Raw genomic sequence first — 13861 nt, 5'->3', positions numbered from 1 at the left:
CTTTGCAGATGACATAGTTTTATATCCAGAAAATCCTAAGGAATCCACAAAAAGCCTGCTAGAGCTAATAAACAAATTCAGTAAAGTTGTAGATATAAAATCAACACACAAAAATCACTTGTATTTCTATACACTAGCAATGAAAAAAATCCAAAAAGAAATTAAGAAAACAATTACATCAAAAAGAATAAAATACTTTAGAATAAACTTAATCAAGGGGGCACAAGACTTGTGCACTGAAAACTAAAAATGTTGCTGAAAGAAATTAAATACGACCCAAATAAATGGAAAGACATCCTGTGTTCATGGACTGGAACACTTAATATTGTTAAGATGACAGTACTACCCAAAATGATCTACAGATTCAAATTCAATATAATCCCTATAAATAATCTCAAAGGTGGTGTTTTTTTTTTTTTTTTTCAGAAATAGAAAATTTCATCCTAAAATTCAAATGGAATTTCAAGAGACCCTGAATAACCACAACAATCTTGAAAAAGAACAAAGTTGGAGGATTCACACTTGCCAATTTCAAAAATATTGAAGTGTGTGTGTGTGTGTGTATAATATATACACCCCCACCAAAGAATTGAAAACAGGGAAACAGCTGCTTGAACAATAATGTCCATAGAAGCATTATCCACAAAAGCTAAAAGGTAGAAAATCCCAGTGTCTATCAATAGACGAATATATAAACAATATGTGTATAATTATAATAGAATATATTCAACCATGAAAAGAAATGAAGTTCTCATATATGATAAACATGTATGAACTGTGCTGGAACATTATGCTGAATGAAATAAGCCAGACACAGAAGGACAAATGTATGATTCTACTTATATGAAATATCTAGAATAGGCAAATTCATAGAGACAGAAAGTAGATTCAGGTTACCAGGGGCTGAGAGGAGGGGAAAATAGGGAATTGTTTCTTCTTACTGTGTTCAGAGTTTCTGTTTGGAGTGATAAACAAATTTTCAAATAGTGGTAATTGTTGTATAACTTTGTGAATGTAATTAGTGCCACCAAACTGTACACTTAGAAATAGTTGAAATGGTATCTTAACACAATAAAGAAAAAAGTAAAGAGAAAAACCCACATCAATTGTTCTGAGTCCAAAAGATAGATTATAATAACGTGTTAACAAGCAGTCTTTCAAACCAAAGCCAATAAAGCACCAAACAGAATGCAGCCAATCTATACACCTAGAGTGACACATCTACAATGTGTGTTAACAGTACCACTTGGAAAGAAAATAAAAAACACATCTTTTCTTACCTTTAAGAACCTCATCAGTTTAGAGGAATCCTAAGTGTTCAGTTCAAAATTTCTAAGTTTCAATTCTCTTCACTGCAAAGTTTTCAGGATCTGAATGGTGCTCAAGCATCAAAAACAAAAAACACCTGTTTGCTTGCCAGATTCCTTAATAAAATGACAAACACCCCTAGGACTGCATAGGAGAAAATTTTATGTAACAAATGGATATATTTCTTTGCCTTTTAAATGCCAAGAATTAAACTTATGGGTAACTATATGAAAAATTTGCATGAAATCAAATATGTATCCTATGAAATTATAAATTTGATACTTTATAATTGACAGCGCTATCCTATAAAATTACAACAGAGATTACTAAGTAAATGGTTGGCACAATTATAAAGCAGTTATCACTTTTGGCACAGTGAGACTTCATTATCTTAAAAATGACCCATAAAAGAAAATGATCCCACTCTGCACAGCCTTCTTCCCCAAGAAAGAACTGTGACTCAACAAAACCACATTTTAACAACATGGAGATTTTGTTATTATAAATTTCAAAACAAAATGGAAGAATTTCCACATAATATTTATAACCTTCAAAGTACAATATTAATACATGTCTGTCAGTTAGAAATAACAGCAGTTTTGTTAGGCTACAGGGTTTAACATAAAACCAATTTACAAATGTGAAAAGCAGTAGTGGTCCAATATTCACCATTACACATGAATCTGTTTCTTCCAGAAAATTTTTTTTAAAAAAATTAAAATTTCAGTATCATGAAATATTAAAATAACACCCCCAAACATGCCACAATCACTATTCACAAATAAAGTTAAAATGAAATATACAAAAATTCACTTAATACTGTTAAATAACAACAATAAACTATAAGATTTCCTGAACAGAAATGGTAGGACCCCTGAATGTTTTACAGTGAATGTCAGGAAAAAAAATTAAGTTATGACTATTTTCATGATATATTAGGCAAAAATTTACATGACCATTTCAAAATATACCAATTAAGATTTATAGTTTGTAAGATGCACTAAACAAATAGTCCTTAAAAGTGAACACAAATACTTAAAAACACTTACCAATACCAAAGTGTGTTTATGATGTTCAAAGAGATGTATAATTAAAACTGGAATATTTAGTATCTCTGGTAAACAGGTAATACCTACAATGCTTTAAAGCAATCCTCTTAAGTTCTCATCTCTCTTATTTGTAATTTGTCATGGCTCACTGAAAAGACATATAGCTTTCAGCTGATTCCAAGTGAATGTTATTGAAACGCACACAGCCCCCAAATGAAATAAATTGTTCACCAAGAAAGTATCATCCTTTCTAATAAAAGAAAAGTATTTTAAACAAATGAATGCAAGACTTTTCATGTCTGAATGGACTCATACAGTTAAATTTTAACTAAATTAAAGCACAATGTAAAACAGGTAAGTGTATTAGTATAAAAATATCCAGTAATACACGGTAGACATTTCTAAAATGAGGAGTAAGTAAAAATAAATAATTTGGATGCTTTAATTTACTGGTGTCTAATGTGAGGATCCCCAAAATGTCAAGTATTCACTTGCTTGAATCAACTTCTGCATCACATGCTTTCCTAAACAAAATGTGCTTATCAATCTCTTAGCTATTTTATTTGCCAATGTTCAGTAAGAAATTATATAGCATAAACTTAGAGTGTTCAAGATGGCTCGCTCACTTATTTTACTGTTAAGCAAAGCTAAATTTACATTCTAGGAAACAATGCAGTTTAATTTTAAAAACAAACAAAAAATGCAGCAGTAAAACAATTCGTGAGGAGAAACAGATGCATTCACATATAATAAAGCCACTGCAACTTCTTCAGGCATTCAATTGTTGTGTTAAATAAACAAACAGTAGTTATTTAGCAGCAATGATTCCGCAATAAATAATGCACTGTGTTTCTCAGTCCTGCACAAAAATTGCAGCTACAGTTACATCAACAGCTGTAACCTACTGGCTCTAATGGCAGAGAAGACCTTAAAACTGACTGTACAAAAAAAATTGTCACACTGTGACAACAAATATAAAAACAATCTGTAGGTCTGAAATAAAAAGACTCCACTGTGAAGAGGACAGTGTAGACAAACAGAGATTCCAAGTCCACCAAAAGAAATAATTGCCTTCAGATCTGAGTCCTTGATTGGTAAGAAAGGCTGTGGGCTGGGCTTGAAACCATGTTATCAGACTTAAAAGAGCATGCTCTGTCTTCTGTTCTTCCCATGTCCTAAAATATAAAGTCATTTTATGAGGCAGTTCAAGGTTCAGTTTTATCCCACATACAGTATTTGGTGACTCTAGGAAACTAATGTTCCCACCAGCAAAAGCTAATATTCCACGGTGAGAGTAATCAGCACTGTCTTAAATAACCCTTTTGTTGATGGGGTCAGTCTACAGCTTCTATGCTTCGAAGTGATGAACCTGATGACTAGGGAAGCACAAGATGTGTCTTCTGCCTCAGGTACCAGGGATGGCGTGTGCAGTGATCAAGCCAGGTCACTTGTAAAAGGTCTCTGTGCCATCTGCAGCTTTCAGGATCCCTGACTTGACTGAGTCAGATTTCTCTCTGAAGATTTACTGAGCTGCCCACATCATACAGAAAAGTGAGTACGTGCAATGCTAAACATACACAGTTGTGGAATGCACTGTACATTGGTTTTTACATCAATAATTTTACTGATCAATTTATAAACCAAAAGCTTGGTTCCACACAAAAATTTATGATCGACATGTGAAATGGTTTATGACAAACACACCTGTCTCTGGATAAGAAGAATTTCGAAAACCCGGGTCCTTTTGCAACTGAATTTCTTTCAAACTGAATATTGATACACCTATAAAATGCATACATAAAAATTATCAGGTGATACACTAACATTATTAAAACAAACAACCCAACTACAGGCAAATGCTTAAAAAGCATACACTGATCCAACATGAAACCATTATACAAGGTTACAGACCTGTCCCATTGTTTTCAGGAGAAAACCAAGTGAAGTAATCACCCTTCAGAATCTTTCTTCCCCCAACTCTGGGTTAAACCATGCTGCAAGGTGTTTCTCTGGAGAATATACACTGTCTATTCCAGGACTTACTGAGGTTGGGAGACCCAGTCAAAATGTATCATGAGGTTCTCCCTCTGTCCTCAGGCCCTCAAGCTACCTTCCAATTTTTTAGTAAAAAACAAGGAATAGGTTGTACAATCGTAACTGCCTACCTCAAGCTGAAACTTGACATTAATAGTGATATATAAATATCATCTTAAGAAAACTTGTAATTCACCTCTCTCGTTTCCAATCTGTCAGGTAGTCTTTCATTTAAAATTATTCAGTAAGTTCTAAGTGAAAAACCATTAAGGATTTTTAATTCCAATTAGTTTTGTCACTGACTGCTACATAAACCTTGTCGAATCAATACTGTGTAGTAAATGAGAATGGGAAATTAATGAAAGCTTTTGGCAGCTCAGTTCCCAAATATTCTCCTAATTCCCCATTCACTCCATTCTAAAGTAAAATACTGGGGTAATTTGAAAAAAGAGTGTCATTAATAAAACCAAAGAGTTACCTTCAGACATGAGGAATCTGCTAATCTAGTGACTCTGACAGTACGCTCAGCTCTGTCCAGGAAAATTATCTTTATATCTTAAGAAGGAAATGTACTTTCACAAGAAAACAATCTTATGTTTTGGTTGTGCTTCATTAGTCTTTGCTTGAAATCCACTTTTAATAACTCTGAATCAAAGCCAGATTGGGCGTAGGGACAATACTTGTCATCAGATGGCATATCCCAACTTAATTCCAGTAAGATTAATGACCCATGCCTAAGTACTATTGATTTCTTACAGAGTAGCGGCAATGTGCTCAGTGTTATAAGAAATTAAAACATAGGAAAATAAAAACATACACTTCCCTTCAAAAAAGTCTGACCTAATTATAGGAAAGACTAGAATTTTATGCTTAAAAAAAAATTATTCTTTCTAAACCCCTAATCCACCTAGCTCCCAACCCCAGACAAATAAAAATAAAAGTGGCAAAACACTGTAGGATTTTTCTTACTTTCTGGTAAAGCATGTATTCTTGGTCCCAAACTGCGAAAGTACACATGTTTCATGGCCTCTTCTGCTGAAACCCTTTTCTTAGATTCGTACTGTGAAAAAGCAAAGAACTGCTTCATTAACTTTTTCTCTAATTATTGTACAGAGTAGGAGATGGGCAAATTAGCATTTAGAGCTACTTTTAAAAATCTTTATTATTAAATATGATGACTATTTTTCAAGCACCAATTTGGAGTACTCCAGATACACTAATTTGAGTTGCTGTTGAAATTATATAGGAATGATATATCTCAGTTCCACATTTCTAACATAAAGCTGGATTTTAAATAAAAATTTAGATTCCTTGTGTTTTCTGAAGTGATAAAAAAAAATTAAAAATCTGACCTTTGGTGTTACCTTTCTTCATGAACACCAAAGGACTGGATGGCAGGCATTCCTAATTATCTATCCAATACTCATTTCCCCTCTTTCCTTGATTATACAACCTAGATCTGTTCAAGGTGTCCATGTTTCCTAATTCGACAGATGAATCACAAATCATGACTGTTCTAAGTTCAGGATAATACAACAATCCTGCTCCCGAAGTCCCAGCCTCTCTTACAATTAATGTTCTGGTCAGTGAGGCCTGAGAAGAAGCCTGGCAGGAGTTTCTGCAAAAGCCTTTGCTTTCAAGACATAAGAGGATTAATGTGGCTGGTGCTACCCTTATCCCCCCTCTTCTTCCTGCTTTGGAGTGAAATGTGAATGGTATTTGGAGGTGCAGCATCCTCCAAAGGCTGTAGGTATAAGGAAAAGAGAACATTAGAGAATATGAATTGCAGATAACACAGCCAGTACAGCTGACTATCTCAAAACTGTTCTAGGTCACAACAAGAGACACAGACACATTAAGAGAAACAACACATATGTATATATATATATATATTACTTAAGCATGTGCCTCAAAAGTATGCCAGATACTACCATAGATAACCTTATTTGTCATTAACAATATTCTAGGGAGGTATTACTAACTCCATTCTACAGATGAGGAAACTGAGGCTTAACTACTCATTTAACAATTACAAAATAAGGTATGACTTACCTGAAGAAATTTTGTTATCAACTCAATTCCTTCAGAGTCTAACCTAGAAACAAGAAAAAACAATCGGCAATTTATTCCCTTTTAGTTGACAGAAACTTTTCAGATAAAACTATTTCCTAAGCGTCCTAATCTGCTAAATTTAAGCGCCCTAAAATAGCCACTCTTGTTGCCTTCAAATAGACTCACATCTGTTTTAGCCTTACAAGACTTATCTTGCCATTTGTTTAAGAAAAAACCATAAACTGAACAGAAGCTAAGCTTCAATTCAAATTTTCAATATGCAAGAACAAATTAATTATTAAAATTTTAGAATTTTCAAAAATCACTGTTCTATTTCAAAACAAAGTAACCTCTAGTATAAGGAAAACTTAAATATTACATCAATTTTTACAGTGTTTCACTTAAGGCAATGATCCTCCAAAAGAGGATCATTTTCCTACTGTACAGGTGAAAGCAAAAAGACAAGTGACCCCAAAATGTGTCACGACATTTTAAGATAAACACAGAAACAAGCCATTCAATAAATTTTTACAGGGTAGTCTGCTCAGAGTACTAGAAGGTATTAAGTTCAATTTGAATAAGCCACAATAACTTCATAAAACTTCATTAATAAGGGCTACAAAAACAATGATAGTCAATAAAAATATGTAACTTAAATTAATATAATCGGGAGTAGTAGGGTTAGGGATTATTTTAATGAGATAATCTCTTGATCAGAAATAACAGGTTCTATCTTGTACCACCTTTTATGGCAAAAGTACAATTATGAATAAAGAAATATTTTCCCGAGTGCTCTCAGTGGGTCCTATAGATACTGAGGTCTAGATATTCTCTAGACTCTTCTATTCCTCTATAGTTTGCCATTCTAGACATTTCCAGAGCACCCTGGGCACAGACATCAAGTCATGGAGAATCTGCTTCAAAGAAGAGCTTCAGCCTTCTACACTGAACATTCCAACAGCAAGCAATATATAGATGATATAAATAGGATTTATGCTACTTGGGAGAGACATACAAAAAAGGCCCAGCACATATTATTATTCTTCCTAAGAAAGTCTAGTTAGAATGATACCAGTTGCTATAGTAACAATAAGAACATCAATTCACACAAATACTTCAAAAATATTTTTGGTGTCAGAACTCTTTTTTGCTGTTCCTTCCCTAGCTTGAGGATAAATGGAAGCACAGCAAGTGTGTTACCTTGTAAGCAATGTGAATGGCTTTGGATTAAAGCAGATGATGGCCTTATTTGGTGTCTTGGTGACTTTTTAATTTTTTTTTTTAAAGGAAAGATGAAAAATGCAGTCAAAGGGGTCAGTTATTCTATGTTACTTACTGAAGATGTAATAAATTCCACAAGTAAAAATATTCTGACTCAAATTTTAATGGGAGTCTTGGACTGATACGGGGATAGGTCTGAGAAGAAACTTTAACTGAATGGTTGACCATTTAGGATATTACATTTTGTTAAGGGATGAGAAAGAGTTTATATTCTTCAAATAATAATTATGTCATTAACACTAGCCAAAATACTGATGGGTCATCTTGTGTTAGAATCCAGATTTATGTAACACTTTCCTAGGTTTTTATAAGTAAATACAGAACAACTCTGTAGAAAGTAAAACAGAAACTTCATCACAGTCTTCATGGTATGAAATAAGGCATTAATCAATGTCTTTTTTCTGGGAAAAGGAACTATGTACATAAACTCTAGAATGCTCATACCTATAGTTATATACTCACTTTAGTAACAGCTCAATTCTATTTACATACTTTCGTGACTAATGGCCACTGAATTATAAAATTAATTTGACATATAAAGAAAGAAAACTGACTAAATTAGACCCTAAAATATTTAAGAACTGTATTATATATTTTTTCCTGAATCTTTACTGTGGCTAATGCTTCAAAACATTGAAAAAAAATCATGTGGGTTTTCCCCTTTTCATTTAAGGGAAAAAATAATACCTGGGTGCATGGTTAACTAGAGGCTGTGGTTTATATTTTGGAAAGTTGTGGTTCTTGAATTCCTCATTTGAAGAAACACCTGGCCAAGTTTCCTGAGAGGGAGTTCCTAAATTAAGAAAAATAAATTTACATATTTTTAAATGTATATAAAAATTTATAAGTTATTTATATTCATATACATAAATAGGAAGAATTAAGAAAGTATCTTAGATAACAATTTACATTTACTAGATGATTTAACTATTTCAAATACAATTGAAATAACAGAAATAGTAAACATACAGACTTTTTTTTGGACTATGCAATGATGCCATAAAAATGATGATGCCTAGCCTTTTTTTCTATCTAGTTGGTACCACCTAAGTTAGAAATATTCCTTAATAATATGCTGAAGGCCAATTCTCTATAATATTTATTTTCTCTGTTTTTCCATAAAATCCTTATTGCAAAAGAAGTTACCTAGAAGGATCATAATAATTATGCCAATTGTAATTCTTTTAACAGCTATTTATGTTAGTCTTGATATCTTTTTTTCTTTCTTTTTGTTTTTTTTGAGACAGAGTCTCACTCTATTGCCTGGGCTAGAGTGCACTGGCCAATGTGCATTGCACTGTCACTGCAGCCTCCAACTCCAGGACTCAAGTGATCCTCCTGCCTCAGCCTCCAGAGTAGCTGGGACTACAGGCGTGCACCACCATGCCCAGCTAATTTTTGTTTTTTGTAGAGATGGGGTCTCGCTACATTGCTCAGGCTGGTCTTGAACTCCTGTCCTCAAGTAATTTCCCCGCCTTTGCCTCCCAAGTGCTAGGATTACAGGTGTGAGCCACTGTGCCTGGCCTTGGTATCAAAATTTTAAATATATATTTCAGAGACAGTCTTATCTAGCTAGTCAATTTTAGGTTCAAAATCACTGGGAAAAGATTTCTTCTGTTACCTAGCAGTCGGAAAATTAAGTGCAGTTCATCTTCCACGGTTGATCCTGGAAATAGAGGTCTTCCAGAAGCCATTTCAAAGAAAATGCAACCAACACCCCTTTAAAATATATCATGAAAAAAAAAATGAGCAATCCATTTACATATTATGAAGCACAAGAATCTTTTCCTTAAGACTGTCTTTCTGGAGAATTCTGTACTGGTTTGCTACAATACCTCCTACAGACATATTTTAGATTCAACTAATTTGTTAACGTTTACCCTATCTGTCTCAACTTCCTTATTGCTATGTACATTTTTCTCACTTAAAATGTCCAGCTCTCCTTTGCATAATCCCTAAAGAATAACACTAACAATAGCTAATAGTGACTGATTGCTCAGTATGTGTTAGAAACTATTTTAAGTGCACAAATTATTATCTCATTGAATCTTTATATTAGTGACAGTGTACACCACGGACTGAAAGGGGCAAGATAAGATAAGATGGAAGAAAACCAAATGAACAGATGGTTATGGCAATCTAGGAGATGACAATGGCCTGAGCTAAGATAGTGGGCAGCAGGGATAGAGAGAAGCAAATGATTCAAGATTTTGTGATGCAGAAAGCAGAAATAGAACATGTAGGTGGGGGTGGGGGTGTAAGAAGGAAGATAAATGGATGGAGGTTCAGTGAATAAATACTGTCATCTATGACTTAAACTGATGTGAATACATAAGTGTAAGACATAGTCCTTCCATTAAAGGACTCACAATCTAGCCACTGTATATAAAATTTAATTTTACATATTAAAATGTTATATAGAAAGTAAAATAATACAGTTGCTATGGAGAGCAGTATGGTGGCTTCTCAAAAACTTAAAAATTACTACATGATCCAGCAATTCTGCTACTAGGTATCCATCCAAACGAATTGAAAGCTGGGTCTTGAAGAGATATTTCTATACTCATGTTAACAGCAGTATTTACAACTGCCAAAAGGTGGAAGCAACTGAAGTGTCCATCAATGTATGAAAGGGTAAACAAAATATGACATATATATTCAATGGAGTATTATTTAGCCTTAAAAAAAGAAGAAGATTCTGAAACATGCTACAACATGGATTAAACTTGAAGACATTATACTGAGTGAAATAAGCCAGTCATGAAACGACAAATACTGTATGATTCCACTCATATGAGGCACTTAATAGTAGTCAATTCACAGAGACAGAAAATAGAATAGTGGTTGCCAAGAATAGGAGGTTAGGAGGGAGAATAGGGAGCAGGAGTTTAATGGGTACAGAGTTTCAATTTTGCAAGATGAAAAAAGTTCTAGAGATGGATGGTGTTGATGGCTGCACAACAATGTGAATGTACTTAATGTTTCAAAATAGTACACTTGAAATTGGTTAAAATGGTAAATTTTATGTTATGTATATTTGCCACAATTAAAAAAAATGAAATAAAAGAAGAAAAAAGTTATATGAAACAAGAGCTTATATAATTGTTCAAGACAACAACAGAAGTAGGTTTATGACATCACTACATTAAGAGTATAGACAATATGTGTAACCACAGTTCAGAGGAAGGAATTGCCACCAGAGGCTAGGGTGTATTCAGGCAAGAATTTACGAAAAGCTGTGTTTTGCAGTTTACTAGGCACAGACCCCAGTTAGAGGCGGTGAGTAGGCATTTCAGGTGCGTGGACCAGTTTGAATACCCAGAACAAAGGTGGGAATTTTTAAGGTACAGTGAGTAGGCCATCTGGCTAAAAGGAAACATTTGTGTTGAGAAATACTGTGAAATAAGGTGGAAAAGTAGTTTAGACACAGCTTACAGAAATCCTTAAGTACAGACTGAGGAATTAATGGCACTGTATCCTATAGGTAATGAATGGGGTGGCAACAAAGGTATTTTGAGTATAAGAGTATCAACATCAAAGTGGTATGAGAGAAAGATGACTATGATATTTAAATTACTACTTTTATTTCAACTTAAGGCAGGCAGATTTTGGTGAATATTAAATGATCAAAATAACAATTTTGTTTTAAATTACTACGTATCAGACACTCCTTTGAGTGCTTATCTGTATTAGCTCATTTAGTCTTAACATTATCTATAGAACTTTAAAGTAGTTATTACTATTCCCATTTCCTTAAATGAAGAAACAGAGACATGGGTCAGTAATTTAATTATGGTTATTATATAGTTATACATGGTAGAACTGATATTTAAATTTAGGTTATCTTGCTTCCATGCCAGAACACTTATTAGTCACTGCTTACATTTACGGTCATTTAAAATAATACTTCCTTAACAGTCAAATATGTATCAATATGCCCTGTGTTAACAGCTATATTCTTTCAAAATTATAAGTGGCAATAACATCTGTATATATATTTACCACATGTCAATCTGTGTCGAGTACTCTGAGGAACCAAGAAGCACATCAGGTGGCCGGTACCACAGTGTGACAACTTCATTTGAGTAGGTCTTCGTGGGAACTGACTTGGCTCTGGCTAGTCCTTCATAGTGAAAAGAAAGCAAAGCAAAGAATTAGGAAATAGCTATAATGGATTTCTCAGTCCCTGTCCTCACAATGACTCCATTCAAAGAGATGCTGAGATGGCTACTCTGTAGCTTTCTGAAGTTTCAAACAAAATTACCTTTCTGCAATTTGTTCAGGGCATGTGGTCTTGGGTTAGCAAATCCTTATACAGTTAAACTAAATAATAATTCCACAACCAGAGACTATGCTTACTTTTATATGTGAATGCACCTAATACAGTGTGTGGGTTAATCTAAACTTAAGATATTTTTCTTTTGTCCATGACTCAAGATGCCAAAATTATTTTCTAGCTGAAATTAAATTAATACAAACTAGGCCAATGACACCAAGATACACAATTTTATTTCTTACAGATTAAGCTTTTGTCACCTTTTAACCCGTTTCCAACCTTTATTTGCTATACCATTTTTTATCAAAAATCCTGAAGTTTTTGGTCCTTGATTCTGTTGAGGTTAACTGACAATTTCCTTGTAGAAATCTATTTAGAGACAGTTCCCTTGGAATAAATTACAATGCTGTTCTGTACTCTCTTCATAGGTTTTAAGTTATACGGATAATTTTGGAATAAGACAGACCTTGCTGCCTTTGGATATTATTAATTGCTGTAAATGATGTAAAACATCTGTCATTCCTTTACCAATTTAACATCCATTGATTATCCAGAAATAAAAGCTAGAGTTCACGACTGTATCTTGAATCACTAGTAGGAGAGAGTTCTTATTATTTTTAAACCTCTAAATTCTGATCACCTAAGGAAGCAGCAACTTTAAAAGGTGTCTGAAGAAATATAAATTTATCTTACAACATATTTTGAGTAACAAGGAAGAATTCAATTTTTAGGCTGAGATTGCTGTTATGTATAATTTTATATATCTGATTAAAATATTAAGATGCTATAAAAGGATAATTCAATACCTTATTAAATTGGATAATCACATAAACAATACCAGAAGTTTAAGTAATTAGGTAGGACTCACACTATTTCAGTTTAGTACAATGGTTAAAGGGTGTAAGTGGAACAATGTTGACACTATGCTATTTAATTATAAGTTTTACTCTAACATCCCAACTTGGTGAAATAAGTCCAACAAATTATATTTTCATACCAGTTTTGGTATTAGCAAAATGAAGGCAGCTTTCTGATCTCTCTTCCTGATATTAAGAATGATGTATATGGAGGCAAAGGACAGGGCTATAAATTTGCTTATCCTATAACTTATACCATCAAGGCAAACTGCCAGTTATAGTATCCTTAGTAGCTTATTCTTCTCCTGGGAGGATTCAGAACTAGGGTGCTTGTCCAAACAGGCTCCTGGTTCACAATTAGAATTTCAGTGTTGGCATGAAATGAAAGAAACAATAATCTCTCCCAAACCAAATTAACTAAATGTGATATGGCATTATTATACAAGCCATTTTCTAACATTAATGAAAATGTCTGTCTATATCAGCAGTTCCTAGACCTCTGAATTTCACTGATCATGGGAAAAGGGTAGAGTTTCAAAGAGATCGAGAACAACTTACAGTGGTAAACACTCAAAGTTACATGACTCTCCCTTACATGAAGTCATAAATGTATTCACTATGCAACCAACAAATAAATAAATAAATAAATAAATAAATAAATAAATAAATAAATAAATAAAGTGATAGAAGCAAAGTTGACTATACTCTCTCATGTAGTAATCAGTTTCTTGCTGGCCTATGAGAAGATAAAATTTACATGGCTTGTTTTGTAGAGGTTAGAAGCAAAATTTAAAGCACTTAGAGTATTTCCCAATAAAAGTAGATATTTGATGGCCCTTGACATTCCTTTTGCATTTCTAATGTCCAAGCAAGGTTTCACTATCATTGGCATTCATTGAGCGAGCGAGCGAGAGAGATGGAGAGAGAGAGAGAGAATATATAACAATTAGAAGGGAAAGTTAGCAACATAAACTATGCTGAAGAAGAAACTTTATAATCTACAT

At 33.6% G+C, this 13861-nt stretch overlaps 1 protein-coding gene across 3 annotated transcripts in view; it reads right to left on the bottom strand.

The window, feature by feature from the left end:
• Window positions 1–1782: 1782 nt before the first annotated feature.
• CDK17 (cyclin dependent kinase 17) overlaps window positions 1783–13861 on the bottom strand; it is an 89800-nt gene continuing 77721 nt past the window's right edge. The window contains exons 11-17 of one of the 3 annotated variants that reach the window (XM_045553188.1): window positions 11727–11847; window positions 9346–9443; window positions 8412–8517; window positions 6444–6486; window positions 5361–5451; window positions 4062–4139; window positions 1783–3887 (exon numbers count right to left, since the gene is read on the bottom strand). In XM_045553188.1, the coding sequence (XP_045409144.1) occupies window positions 3880–3887; window positions 4062–4139; window positions 5361–5451; window positions 6444–6486; window positions 8412–8517; window positions 9346–9443; window positions 11727–11847 (545 nt within the window). In that variant the 3' untranslated portion in view covers window positions 1783–3879. Of the gene's footprint in view, window positions 4140–5360; window positions 5452–6443; window positions 6487–8411; window positions 8518–9345; window positions 9444–11726; window positions 11848–13861 lie in introns of all 3 variants that reach the window. The other 2 variants (XM_045553186.1, XM_045553187.1) reach the window with 2 other exon arrangements.

Source organism: Lemur catta, chromosome 6 (genome assembly GCF_020740605.2).
Source record: "Lemur catta isolate mLemCat1 chromosome 6, mLemCat1.pri, whole genome shotgun sequence".
NCBI classification, from domain to species: Eukaryota; Metazoa; Chordata; class Mammalia; order Primates; family Lemuridae; genus Lemur; species Lemur catta.
This window is presented reverse-complemented; position numbering and strand designations above follow the sequence as displayed.